At 50.3% G+C, this 11,427-nt stretch overlaps 1 protein-coding gene across 5 annotated transcripts in view; it reads right to left on the reverse strand.

The window, feature by feature from the left end:
* Window positions 1–450: 450 nt before the first annotated feature.
* Window positions 451–11,427, reverse strand: part of POLG2 (DNA polymerase gamma 2, accessory subunit) — a 13,161-nt gene continuing 2,184 nt past the window's right edge. For 2 of the 5 annotated variants that reach the window (XM_075579952.1, XM_075579950.1), the window contains exons 2-9: window positions 11,063–11,427; window positions 9,261–9,387; window positions 8,102–8,207; window positions 6,720–6,893; window positions 5,761–5,901; window positions 5,555–5,635; window positions 3,727–3,827; window positions 451–650 (exon numbers count right to left, since the gene is read on the reverse strand). The exon at window positions 11,063–11,427 is cut by the window's right edge and continues 179 nt beyond it. In XM_075579952.1, coding sequence (XP_075436067.1) covers window positions 485–650; window positions 3,727–3,827; window positions 5,555–5,635; window positions 5,761–5,901; window positions 6,720–6,893; window positions 8,102–8,207; window positions 9,261–9,387; window positions 11,063–11,427 — 1,261 coding nt within the window. In that variant the 3' untranslated portion in view covers window positions 451–484. Of the gene's footprint in view, window positions 1,822–3,726; window positions 3,828–5,554; window positions 5,636–5,760; window positions 5,902–6,719; window positions 6,894–8,101; window positions 8,208–9,260; window positions 9,388–11,062 lie in introns of all 5 variants that reach the window. The other 3 variants (XR_012789839.1, XM_075579953.1, XM_075579951.1) reach the window with 3 other exon arrangements.

Consider the following 11,427-nt stretch of genomic DNA (forward strand, 5'->3'; position numbering starts at 1 on the left):
CGATCAGTTTAGCACTGGAGGTAATATGGAGCTACAGACCTACGCTTCTATTGTTCTGGTGGTTTGTGGTTATGGTTGTGTCTCTGTGACGCCTATGGAGGACACACAATCATGCTGCATTGTTTCTCTTGTAAAGCTCTAAGTACAGCTGTAGGTGCTATGTATAAATATACATACATGCTCCCCTCCTCTCATACTACCTCCCCTCTCCAAATTCTCACCCACATGCTCCCCTCTTCAGCTTCTCCCCACATTTCTCCCCCACATGCTCCCCACCTCACCAGCTTCTCCTCGCAAGTTCCTCTCCTTACCAGCTTCTCCCCCGCAAGCTCTTCACCTCACCTGCCTCTCCCTCCGCAAGCTCCACTCCAGCTTCTCCTCCCCCCATGCCCCCCTTTCTCTCAACACCCACACACACGTTCTTGTAAAACACAATAACACCCACACACCCCACATACAAAAGATGGGTCTTTACTGGGTGCTTTCACAGGTTTCTGGCAGCGGTGATGTACTGTGCTAAGAAATCCCTGACTTTCGAGATGTGCATTGTCTCCCGCAGGGTGGTATCTCTGCTTCTCAGCTGCAGCAGCCCGTTCTCCAGGGTCCCGTCACCCACCAGGACCGTGAAGATGATCCCCATCTCGTCGTACCTGCGGGATAGAGACGCAAGAGTCAGAGGGACACCCGCTTAACAGCCCCCCCAATTACTGCGATCTTCTCGTAGTTGGCAGTCCCATTGTCCGCCTGTCCCAACTCCACTCCATCCAGAATGCTGCTGCCAGACTCATCTACCTCACACACCGCCCCACTACGCATATCCCTACAGTCTCTAGAATTACATTTAATGTAAAACTCCAGTAATAACTTACAAAGCTGCCCCCCCCCACCCCTTACAGCTCAGCCCTCATCCACAAATGCATACATACACACCGCCTACGTTCTGCCCACGATATCCGCCTTTCCTCCCACCTTATTACTGCCTCTCACTCCCATCTGCAAGACTTCTCCCGCGCTGCCCATCTCTCTGGCATTCCCTACCACGCACCATCAGGCTCTCCCCCAGCTTCCAGACATTTAAACACTTCCTGAAAGCCCACCTTATCAAGGAAGCCTGCCTGGCATCCCCCTAACATCTAACTCTCCCCCATCCCAGCCCTATTAGGTCCAGCCACACAGCTGGTCCCCATCTCCACAGTACGTAACATCTACCTCCCTCCCCCCAAAAAGCATCAGCTGTCAGACCGGGCCATATTTGAACCTGAGCCACTCCGTATTGCGCAATGAGCAGCTGTCTACCATCTTGTTTCCACATGGTCCCTCATCCCCTCTGGACCAGGAGGTGGCCAACTCCAGCCCTCAAGGGGGTCAGGTTTTAAGGATATCCCTGCTTCAGGGGCTCAATCAGTGGTGGTCATAAGGACAGCCACCTGTGCTGAAGCAGGGATATCCTGAAAATCTCCTGGTGGCCCTTGAAGGACTAGAGTTGGCCACTCCTGCTCTAGACTGTAAGCCCTCAGGATCAGCGCCTTCATTACCTCGTTGTATCCGCGTGTGCAAGTCTGTCTTTATTTGTATGCAGCTGTTTATATAATATACATCACTCTGTACCGGAATAGGACGCTTCAGCGCGACCAAAAATCGCCGCCAGGACTACTCACCGCATGTCATCTCGCCACCTTTCTCCCCAGCCGCAGGGCACCTGTGCCCTCAGCTCCCCCGCAGCCGCAGGGCACCTCACGCGGTCACCGCTCCGACTGCGTTTTGTGAGTGCGCTCAGCAGCGCGGCCACCAGCAGCCAGGACACATTTTTATAATTACCCGCTGTAAATGTTAAAAAAAAAAAACGTGTGACCTACGGCCGCGGCGAGTTTCCTGCTGGTGCGTCCGCACGGGCGCGCTCCCACATGCAGTCGGAGCAGCGGAGCTCCAAGGACATTTAAAGATGGCGGACGGTGGCGAGACGACCTGCGGTGAGTAGTTGTGGCGGCGGAGAGCCAGGGGCGATTTGATCGCAGTCAAATGGGCGCGGCCAAACGTCCGAGATTACGCTGCGGGATTTGTTGCTTCACAAATAAACGATAATAAAACTCGCCCAACGTATATTAATCGCCATTTTTTTTAGACCACGATGTATTATGTAATGATGCTGCACCCGGTTAAAAATGTACATATATTTCTCAAATAAATCCCTCTTCTTTGCAAAGAAAGTCGAGTGTCAATAATAATAAAATAAAAAGATAGTCGTTGTGCGCTCGGTGGCGAGTAGAAAGGAAGTGGGCCTCTGCGTGTGTGCGCATCAATGCGTCGTGGCGCTCTATGCGTGTGTACATAAACGCGGAGTGGCACTCTGCACGCGCGTGCGTATAAAGGAGTGGGGCGCTCTGCACGCGCGTGCGTATAAAGGAGTGGCGCTCTGCACGCGCGTGCGTATAAAGGAGTGGCGCTCTGCACGCGCGTGCGTATAAAGGAGTGGGGCGCTCTGCACGCGCGTGCGTATAAAGGAGTGGCGCTCTGCACGCGCGTGCGTATAAAGGAGTGGCGCTCTGCACGCGCGTGCGTATAAAGGAGTGGCGCTCTGCACGCGCGTGCGTATAAAGGAGTGGCGCTCTGCACGCGCGTGCGTATAAAGGAGTGGCGCTCTGCACGCGCGTGCGTATAAAGGAGTGGCGCTCTGCACGCGCGTGCGTATAAAGGAGTGGCGCTCTGCACGCGCGTGCGTATAAAGGAGTGGCGCTCTGCACGCGCGTGCGTATAAAGGAGTGGCGCTCTGCATGCGCGTGTGTGCATAAACGCGGCATGGCGCTCTGCGTGCGAATATAAAGGAGTGGCGCTCTGCACGCACGTGCGTATAAACCCACAGTGGCGCTCTCTACAGATTATTAGACCGCTCATAATACTTTGACACAATATTAAAAGGGGCAGGGGGTTGGATAACGGTCGGGACGGATTCGGCGAGTTTGGGGCGTCAGACCGGCAAAAATTGTTGCGTGTGCAAACTTTAACCCATTCACTGCCAGAGGGAGCAGCAACATATTGCAGAGTAATATACTAACACGCAGAGAGATACAATCACACGCAGAGCAATATACAAAACGCAGAGCGATACAATCACACGCAGAGCAATATACAAAAACGCAAAGCAATACAATCACACGCAGAGCAATATACAAAGATGTAGAGCGATACAATCACACGCAGAGCAATATACCAAGATGTAGAGCGATACAATCACACGCAGAGCAATATACAAAACGCAGAGCGATACAATCACACGCAGAGCAATATACCAAGACGCAGAGCGATACAATCACACGCAGAGCAACATACCAAGACGCAGAGCGATACAATCACACGCAGAACAATATACAATCACACGCAGAGCAATATACCAAGACGCAGAGCGATACAATCACACGCAGAACAATATACAAAAATGCAGAGCGATACAATCACACGCAGAGCAATATACCAAGACGCAGAGCGATACAATCACATGCAGAGCAATATACCAAGACGCAGGGCGATGCATTGCTAGCCGATCTGGCAGCAAAGGAGTTAATGTTCCCTGTGCTATTTCTTGCAGCTGACCAATAACGTGGACACCTGAAGCTTTTTAATCACTGCACAAAAATTCACGCACACACAGGCACACACAGGCACACACACTTCTATACAGCGGGACCCGCCAGCCTGTGCAGTTTACTTGATAGTAGACAAAATTCTCACTTTGTAAGCAGCTGGTCCAGTGGGACATGCAGAGTGTCCGTATACCCCGGCCAAACCGAAACCCCGCTCTCACGCAGGTCACTGGACAGTCCTTGGCAAACCTAGACCCAGACCAAAATGAAACGCCATTATACAGAGAGTGTCACCAAATGATCCAGCCAAGTGTCAAATGTTACACAACAAGTATGTCACAGAATCAAAACGTGAGGGACACACACGTCAACTTATTACTTGTGGTTAATACTCAATGTGTTCACCTTGTCGTACCCGGAAAACAAAAAATATCACGGCAATATGGTAAGTGATTCCCATGTGTTTCCCAGCGTCGCCGCCATTACCGGGCAAAAAGCAGCAGAGATTTTTGCGGTTAGGCGTCGGCCATATACAACGCCCTTAATGTATCCCCACACAAAGAAGCGTTTCGGTGTAGGGTCTGGGACGTTTGGAGGCCAAGCGAATCGGACCACCCCTGCCACACCGATGGTCATGAAATGTCATGTTGAAGAGGTCACGTACCACTAATGCTCAATGTGGACGGGCGCCATCTTGCTTTCTACAGTGGTGCCAACCATGGGAAATGAAATGTATAGGGGTAGGTTATATACTGCTACCAACTTTCACTGCTCCCCGACCAACTAATTTTTCGAGAAACAAACATTTAGCTTTTTGAAGAACAGATTTGGGACACCCTGTATATTCCCAATTCACGACATCAAGTCAATGTGGAAATACACTGTTGCATATGTAAATGGCCTGCTAGCAAAGAGGGTGGGAGATGCTGGTGAAGCTCAATGTTCCAGTAGGCCCAATGGTCCTGGACAAATGTAGACACTTTGTAGGTTGCGAGACCTTTTAATGGGACATGAGGGGTTCTTCGAAGATGTCCCACTTTCCAAGTTAGCAGGCCTTGTTCATGCTGCTGGGTTTGGGCAGATCAAATATGATCAGTCTCCCTCCAAATATGGGGGGTAAATTAGACTTTTAATCAGGTAGTGTTAGGACCTGCAATATTTGGTCATGCCTTGATGTGGCTTGCAGGCTTATAACGCTTTGGCCAAATAGTTTAACTAAATAACCCTTTTTCAAGAGAATATATAGGTATTTCACGGTGTATTTTTGTAATATTAGATGTAGCGTTGGGCCTTTCTGTCTGTTGCTCCTCGAAGATGGAATTATTCACAGAGCTTTCCAAACCTCACAGGCTCTTCTTCGCCAGACACTTGCAAAAACAAAACCTACCAGGTACAAAAAGCCGTGTACGCTATATTATGAATTTGTTCATCCCTAGCTTCTGCGGTTACCACGGTAACCTTCTGACTGCACTACGCTCCGGGGGAGGGCTCCATTTTTAAAATACCCGACACTTAATATTTCAAATCGCTTAGGTCTCCTGAACGGAATATTGGATTTAAAAAAAAAAAAACACAACAGCTTTGGGAAGGGAAAGGAGGCGAGATCTCGTTAACCAAGCAGCCAGCAGAATTCCCCCCCACCCCCCTTCCCCGGACTGCCGCACCCTTGTTGAAAAACACTGATCTAACTTCTGAGGTTACCATGGTAACCTGAAGACGGAATATGGGGAGAGCCCCATTTTAATCTACCCCCCCAAAAAAAACGTAATATTTCAACCGCTTCCATCACCTGAAAGGGGCATCGGATTTTACAAACAAAGCCAACTTTGGAAAGGGCGTGACGGGGGGGGGGGGGGGGGGATTGGTCAAGTAACGCCAACGCCAAAGCATTGCCGACCTGTTTGAACCGGCAGGGTTACAAATATCTTCATTTGAAAAAGTAAATGTGTAGCAGAATCAAAAAACGGGTTACAAACCAGCTGCAAATCCACCGTGGGTCCTGTTTCCATGTCCAGAGATACTTTGATAGGTGCTAGAGTTGGGTGTAACTGCAGAACCTGCAATAGAAGGACATCGGCCTTGCTGCACTGGTGGAGCGATTACGTAGAGGTTGTGAACGTAGCGTGAGCGTTGTACACTGCATCCCCCCCCCCCAGCCCCTGTCTGCTTTAGCGGTACCCACCTTCCTCTGCTGGCCTTTGTTCCGCGGCGAGGGGTTTTCCGTAACCTGCAGGGCATCGAAGAGATAGGCCAGCATTCCCCGGTCCAGATCCGCGCTCGCCCACAGCACGTGGGGCGTTACGTCCTTCCTGCCGTCTCTGCCCTGGGGGAGAAAAGCTACAGAGATTACACGGGAACACTGGGGTTAGCGGCAGGGAGAGGCTCGATCCGTCGGGGGCGCTCAACCACCCATGTTACCGCAGACACAAAAAGGCTTATGGGGACTATGTCTATATCGGTGTTTTCCAATTTTTGGGGGGTTAAGGAACCCTAAGTGAAATTCTGGGGAACCCCAGCCCTCTCTAATAGCGCGCCTGAGATCAGATGCATTGTAAGTAACCCCAACCCTCTCTAATAGCGCGTCTGAGATCAGATGCATTGTAAGGAACCCCAACCCTCTCTAATAGCGCGTCTGAGATCAGATGCATTGTAAGGAACCCCAACCCTCTCTAATAGCGCGTCTGAGATCAGATGTATTGTAAGGAACCCCAACCCTCTCTAATAGCGCGTCTGAGATCAGATGCATTTTAAGTAACCCCAACCCTCTCGAATAGCGTGGTTGATTGCGGTTTCTCTAAGAGTGATGGCCGCTGGGTACAGGTTGCCCACAAGCCATAAAGTCCCGGTTACTATAAAGCCAAGTCTCATCTTGTTTATTGGTCTGGTAGGTCCCATTGTGAGGTACTGAGGGAGGACGGACTCAGGCCTCGCCATAACACTTATAGAATGTGGGTAATGAGGAGTTACACACACACCCCCCGAAATGTGGATTCTTTTGTAATAACAATTTTTGGCACCTTTATAAAAGGCGTGTACGTGACAAATCTCTACTACCACATCTGTGTATATACAGAGACAGACAGACAGACAGACAGACGTACGAGTGTGAGTAGGAGGAAGCACAATAATTGAACGTCATACGTGGAGCGTGGATCTGCTCCCAGAATGCATCTGTACGAGGCAGGTCTCATCCATGCTGTAGAGCGTCTCGACGGGTTCCTTTCCCCAGGGGAAGTGGTAGTGGATAATTAACCCCTTCCTGCCCTCGTCGTCGTGATGGTCACTGGTAGCGAAGCCGGACGGACCCCGGGCAAACTGAAGAGGTTTTATATAAAAAGCAGCCGTTAGCAATAGCGGGCTAAATAAAAATGGCTTCTTTAGAAAGATTTCAGTCACCCCTAAACTCTTGGGCTGCCAGAGGGGGTTAGCAACCCATTGGGCTGAAGCTTGAGCCAACGTGGTTACATTTCTCGATGACAATTACATTGTTAAATAAAATGGCGGCCAGCGTTGACTGCTTTTTCTTTTATTAGATCTCTTCTTTCCGACGCTGGGTTTTTATTTTTTTTTTAATCTGACGCTCCGTTCAAGAGATACAAGCGGTTGCAATATTAAGTGTCTGCGAGGTTAATATGGAGCTCTTCCCAGAGCCCGGCGCACTAGGGTTTCCATGGTAACTTCAGGTGCTAGAGATTAAGAAACTCGTGATTTTCAACACGAGAAAAACGTTTTGTTTTTTAATTGAAAAATGCCGCTTTAAGCATTTAAGTTTGTCGCATAGTCACATGGTCGCATGGTCACATGGTCACATGGTCACATGGTCGATGAGGCTGAAAAGACGATATATCCATCGAGTTCAACCTATGTTACATTTAGACCTGGGGTGGCAAACTGGGGGGCGCAAGATTTTCTGTGGGGGAGGAGGGGGACAGGAAGCGGCGATTACAGAGGCACCGCGCTTTCCCGAAGGCATTTAAATGAAATGCCGGGGGACCCCGCGAGGCCTCTGTAAATCCCCTTACCTTGTAGTCGGGTGACACGTGTCGCCATGGCAACCATGTGACGTCAGTTCACGCTGGAGCCGAGCCCAGAGAGTGGGGGGCAAGCGAACAGGGGGGAGGTGGGGGGGGGAGACCAGGCAGGGGGGCGCAGGGGGAAAAGTTTGCCCGCCCCAGATTTAGACGACAGATACTTTATCCTATATTTGTATTTCTTTTTGTCGGGAAAATAAATTCCTTCCTGATTCCAAATATTGGCAATCGGATTAATCCCTGGATCAACATCCTTCCCATGTTTACTTATTGGGTATATCCCTGTATACCTTTCCTATCTAAAAAGATGTTCAACCTTTTTTTGAACATATCTATTGTATCTGCCATCGCAGTCTCCATGGGTAATGAATCCCACACTGTAACTGCCCTTACTGTTTGCAAATGGTTGGGGACTGCACCTTTAACAACCTATTTCGTGCTATCTACTGCGATTCTGAACACTCTTCCGGGTACGTTCAATATTCAACTCACCTTCTGCCACCAGAGAAGCCGGTGACGCAGCCAGTAATCTCGCCACTGCCCCGAGGTTCTGGCAGAACAGAACCAGGCCAAGGAGGCCGCCGTCCGCTCGCCCGTCCTTAAAATAACAAAGCATCCATAATGTGGTGGGGTCCTGTCCACACGCGTGTCACGTGGTGGGGTCCTGTCCACACGCGTGTGTATTACTTGACCCAATTAGTCGTATCTGTTTGGAAACCTCTGACCCTACTATATCCTCTGCGTTCATATTTAGGACCCCCCCCCCCCTTAAAGGATCAGTCTCCCCCCAACCCCCTGCTTTTAACATGTGTAGGAAGCAGAGGGTCCCTGGTTATTAACCGTGTTAATAATTTCAGCTCTGGGACACCCCGTTCCCCCCTCCCCCACTGCTTCCTGGGATACTTACCGGGGAAAGTACCCCTTCCCGGGAAAACAAAATGGAGGATTATATCTCTCGTTTGTCACAGGCCAATAGGGAGCCGAGACGTCTTTTGTCGCAGCTCCCCATTGGCCGGCACGATGTGGGTCATTTAAACCTCCGGTAAGTATCTCGGTAAGCAGGGGGTCCCAGGAGCCGAGATGAGCGCGGTTCAGCACCGGAGACCCCCTGCTCCACACCCAAGTTGAACAAGGGGGAAAAAAAAAAGGGGGCTGCATTTAACTTTGAATGTTCCTTTAATCTCCACCACCACCTGGGCCGGGAGGCAGTACCACGCTCTCAATGAAGATGGACCCCCTCAAATCTGCCCTGAGCCTCGCATTGTCCAGCGTCAGCCCGTGACCTCTTGCTCTAGAGCAGGAGCTGTCAACTCCAGTCCTCAAGGGTCACCACCACGTCAGTTTTTAAGGATACCCCTGCTTCAGCACGTGGCTTAATCAGTGGCCCAGTCTTCAACTGCACCACCTGCGCTGAAGCAGCGATATCCTTATATTCTGACGTAATGTGAGGTAGCAGAGCTGATATTTTAACACATTCACTGCCCGAGAGGCCGGCAACACAGCCGACTATTAGATACAGGTTCCAAGAAGGACCCCCCCCAGCCATCGTCAACCATGCTGCTCTATCCCGCATGGCTGCCAGATGCAAGCACTGAGGGGGGCAGGGGGGGGGGGGGGGGAGAGGAGAGGCCCCAGGGCGCCCACTGCTTACCTTGCGGGGGTCATACCCTTTTCTTCCTCGTCAGTAACGGGGTGAAAACATTTCCCAATCTCCGCCAGGCCAAACGGGAGCTTCCTGTTCACCAGGTCGAGGCACGGGACATACTGCGCCAGAGCGCCTGTCACAAAGCAAAGACGCCCACAACGTGACACTCTCGCAGAGCGACATAACGCAGGTCCTATCACACGCTTAGCAATATGCTCCAAATCCACTTCCCCCACCGTGCTGGGTGACATGGCTGCTTACTATTGGAGGAGAGGTAAGTATCTCGGGTCCCTGGAGCTCCAAATACCCTCCCAAGCAAACAATAAATAACATTATGAGCAGGTCGGAACTGCTCCATTAAGATCAAAATGTTGGCATTTCTATTACGAAAAGCTATTACCGGCAGTCACGCCCAACAAAATCTACATTTATTCAACGCTCTCGAAAAGGATAGAGAAAGGCTGTCTACAATCAATCCGGATTGCGCTATAAAATAAAGTGGAATTAAATGTTGGTGCAGAAAAAAAAAGTATTGGTAGAGTGAAAATAGAAACAGCAGGGGAGGTGTTCTGTGGGTTCCAGGGTTCCCTGCTAACGTCACACTTTTACCCCCGACTATTACAGGTTTACCTGGCACTTTCCTTACTCATTAGCAACATAACTATTATACCCACCCAATGACCCAACCTACCGTAGGACCTCAAAACGTTACTATCTCGGTATGACTGTGTTCTTCTTAAAAGAAGATGTCAGGAGAAACACTTTAAAGGAGCAATCCAAGCGGGCGATATTTTTTGCACATTTTTTTTTACATAGGATTGAAGCAGGGGGTTTCAGCTGAAATTAATGGGGTTCAGCTCCAGGGACCCCCTGCTTCCCGAGATACAGACCTCCAAAGGGGGCGCCGGTATCTCCTGCAAGTTTAAAGCTCCCGCGTCACGTGGGCCAATAGGAAGCCGCTCCGGATGACGTCACGGCTTCCTATTGGTCAGCAGGGCGCGGGAGCTTTGAAACTCCGCCATTACGAGGTCCCTGCTAGCCGATTAGCTACCCGCGCCCCCTACCGAGGTCAAGCTTCAATCCTATGGTAAAAAAATAAATAATCACCTGCTTGGATTGTCTCTTTAAAAGCAGTGCGGGTCCACCAGAACTGAACCGCTTTCATTTCAGCTCCATGAACCCCCTGGTCCCTGAGACACATAGATGGGTTCAGGTTCATTGGCGACATCTTTTAAGGGACCAACATGAGAATGTTTCGTGGATGTAGTTGTACACAAGGTAGAGGGAGCGGCTCAGTGAGTGAAGACACTGACTGGCACTGAGAGTTTGAAGCAGGGGAGCCTGGTTCAATTCCCGGTGTCGGCTCCTTCTGACCTTGGGCACCAACAAATAGATTGTAAGCTCCACGGGACAGGGACCTGTGCCTGCAAAATGTCTCTGTAAAGCGCTGCGTAAAACTAGCAGCGCTATACAAGAACATGCTATTATTATTATTACAAGTATATTCTTCATACATCCATGAAGAACTCGTGTGTGGGTTCATGGATACCTCCACCTCTAAAACACACCCACACTTCTCCAAGACCTATACACATGTGTAGACCACGGGTGTCCCACTCCAGTCTTCACGGGCCACGTATTAGGAATATCCCTGCTTCTGCACAGGTGGCTCAGTCACTTTGACGGAGCCACCTGTGCTGAAGCAGGGATATCCGGAAAACCTGACCTGTTGGTGGCCATTAAGGACCCCCCCCCCCCGGTAGAGACGTTTTAGTGATGCTATGGGTAAGAACAAGGACGATATTTACCATAGAGAAGATCTCGTCGCAGTATTCCGCTCTCTCTTACAGCACCTTCCAGCAATGCGGCCAGCTGGTCCTTGGTTACGTGATCGTTTTGGAGGATCCTTTGAAGCGATTCAGTGGACACGGTCACCGACCTTTCCCCCGTTGAACTCGATCCTTTCGGTATTTGATGTAAGGTTTCGACAGCTAAAACCCGTTCTCTAAATACCATCGAGTTCCACCACTGGCTCATCAGGTTTTTTTTTAGCTCGGTCCCCAGCGGCCCAAGGCTGTGACTCCCTCTTAGAAGAGAGGTCTTGGTCGGCTTGTCCCCTGTTATAAAGTGCCTGCGTTGGCACAGGTCGAAGAGGACTTCATGCAAATCTGCC

This window comes from Ascaphus truei, chromosome 22 (genome assembly GCF_040206685.1).
Source record: "Ascaphus truei isolate aAscTru1 chromosome 22, aAscTru1.hap1, whole genome shotgun sequence".
NCBI classification, from domain to species: domain Eukaryota; kingdom Metazoa; phylum Chordata; class Amphibia; order Anura; family Ascaphidae; genus Ascaphus; species Ascaphus truei.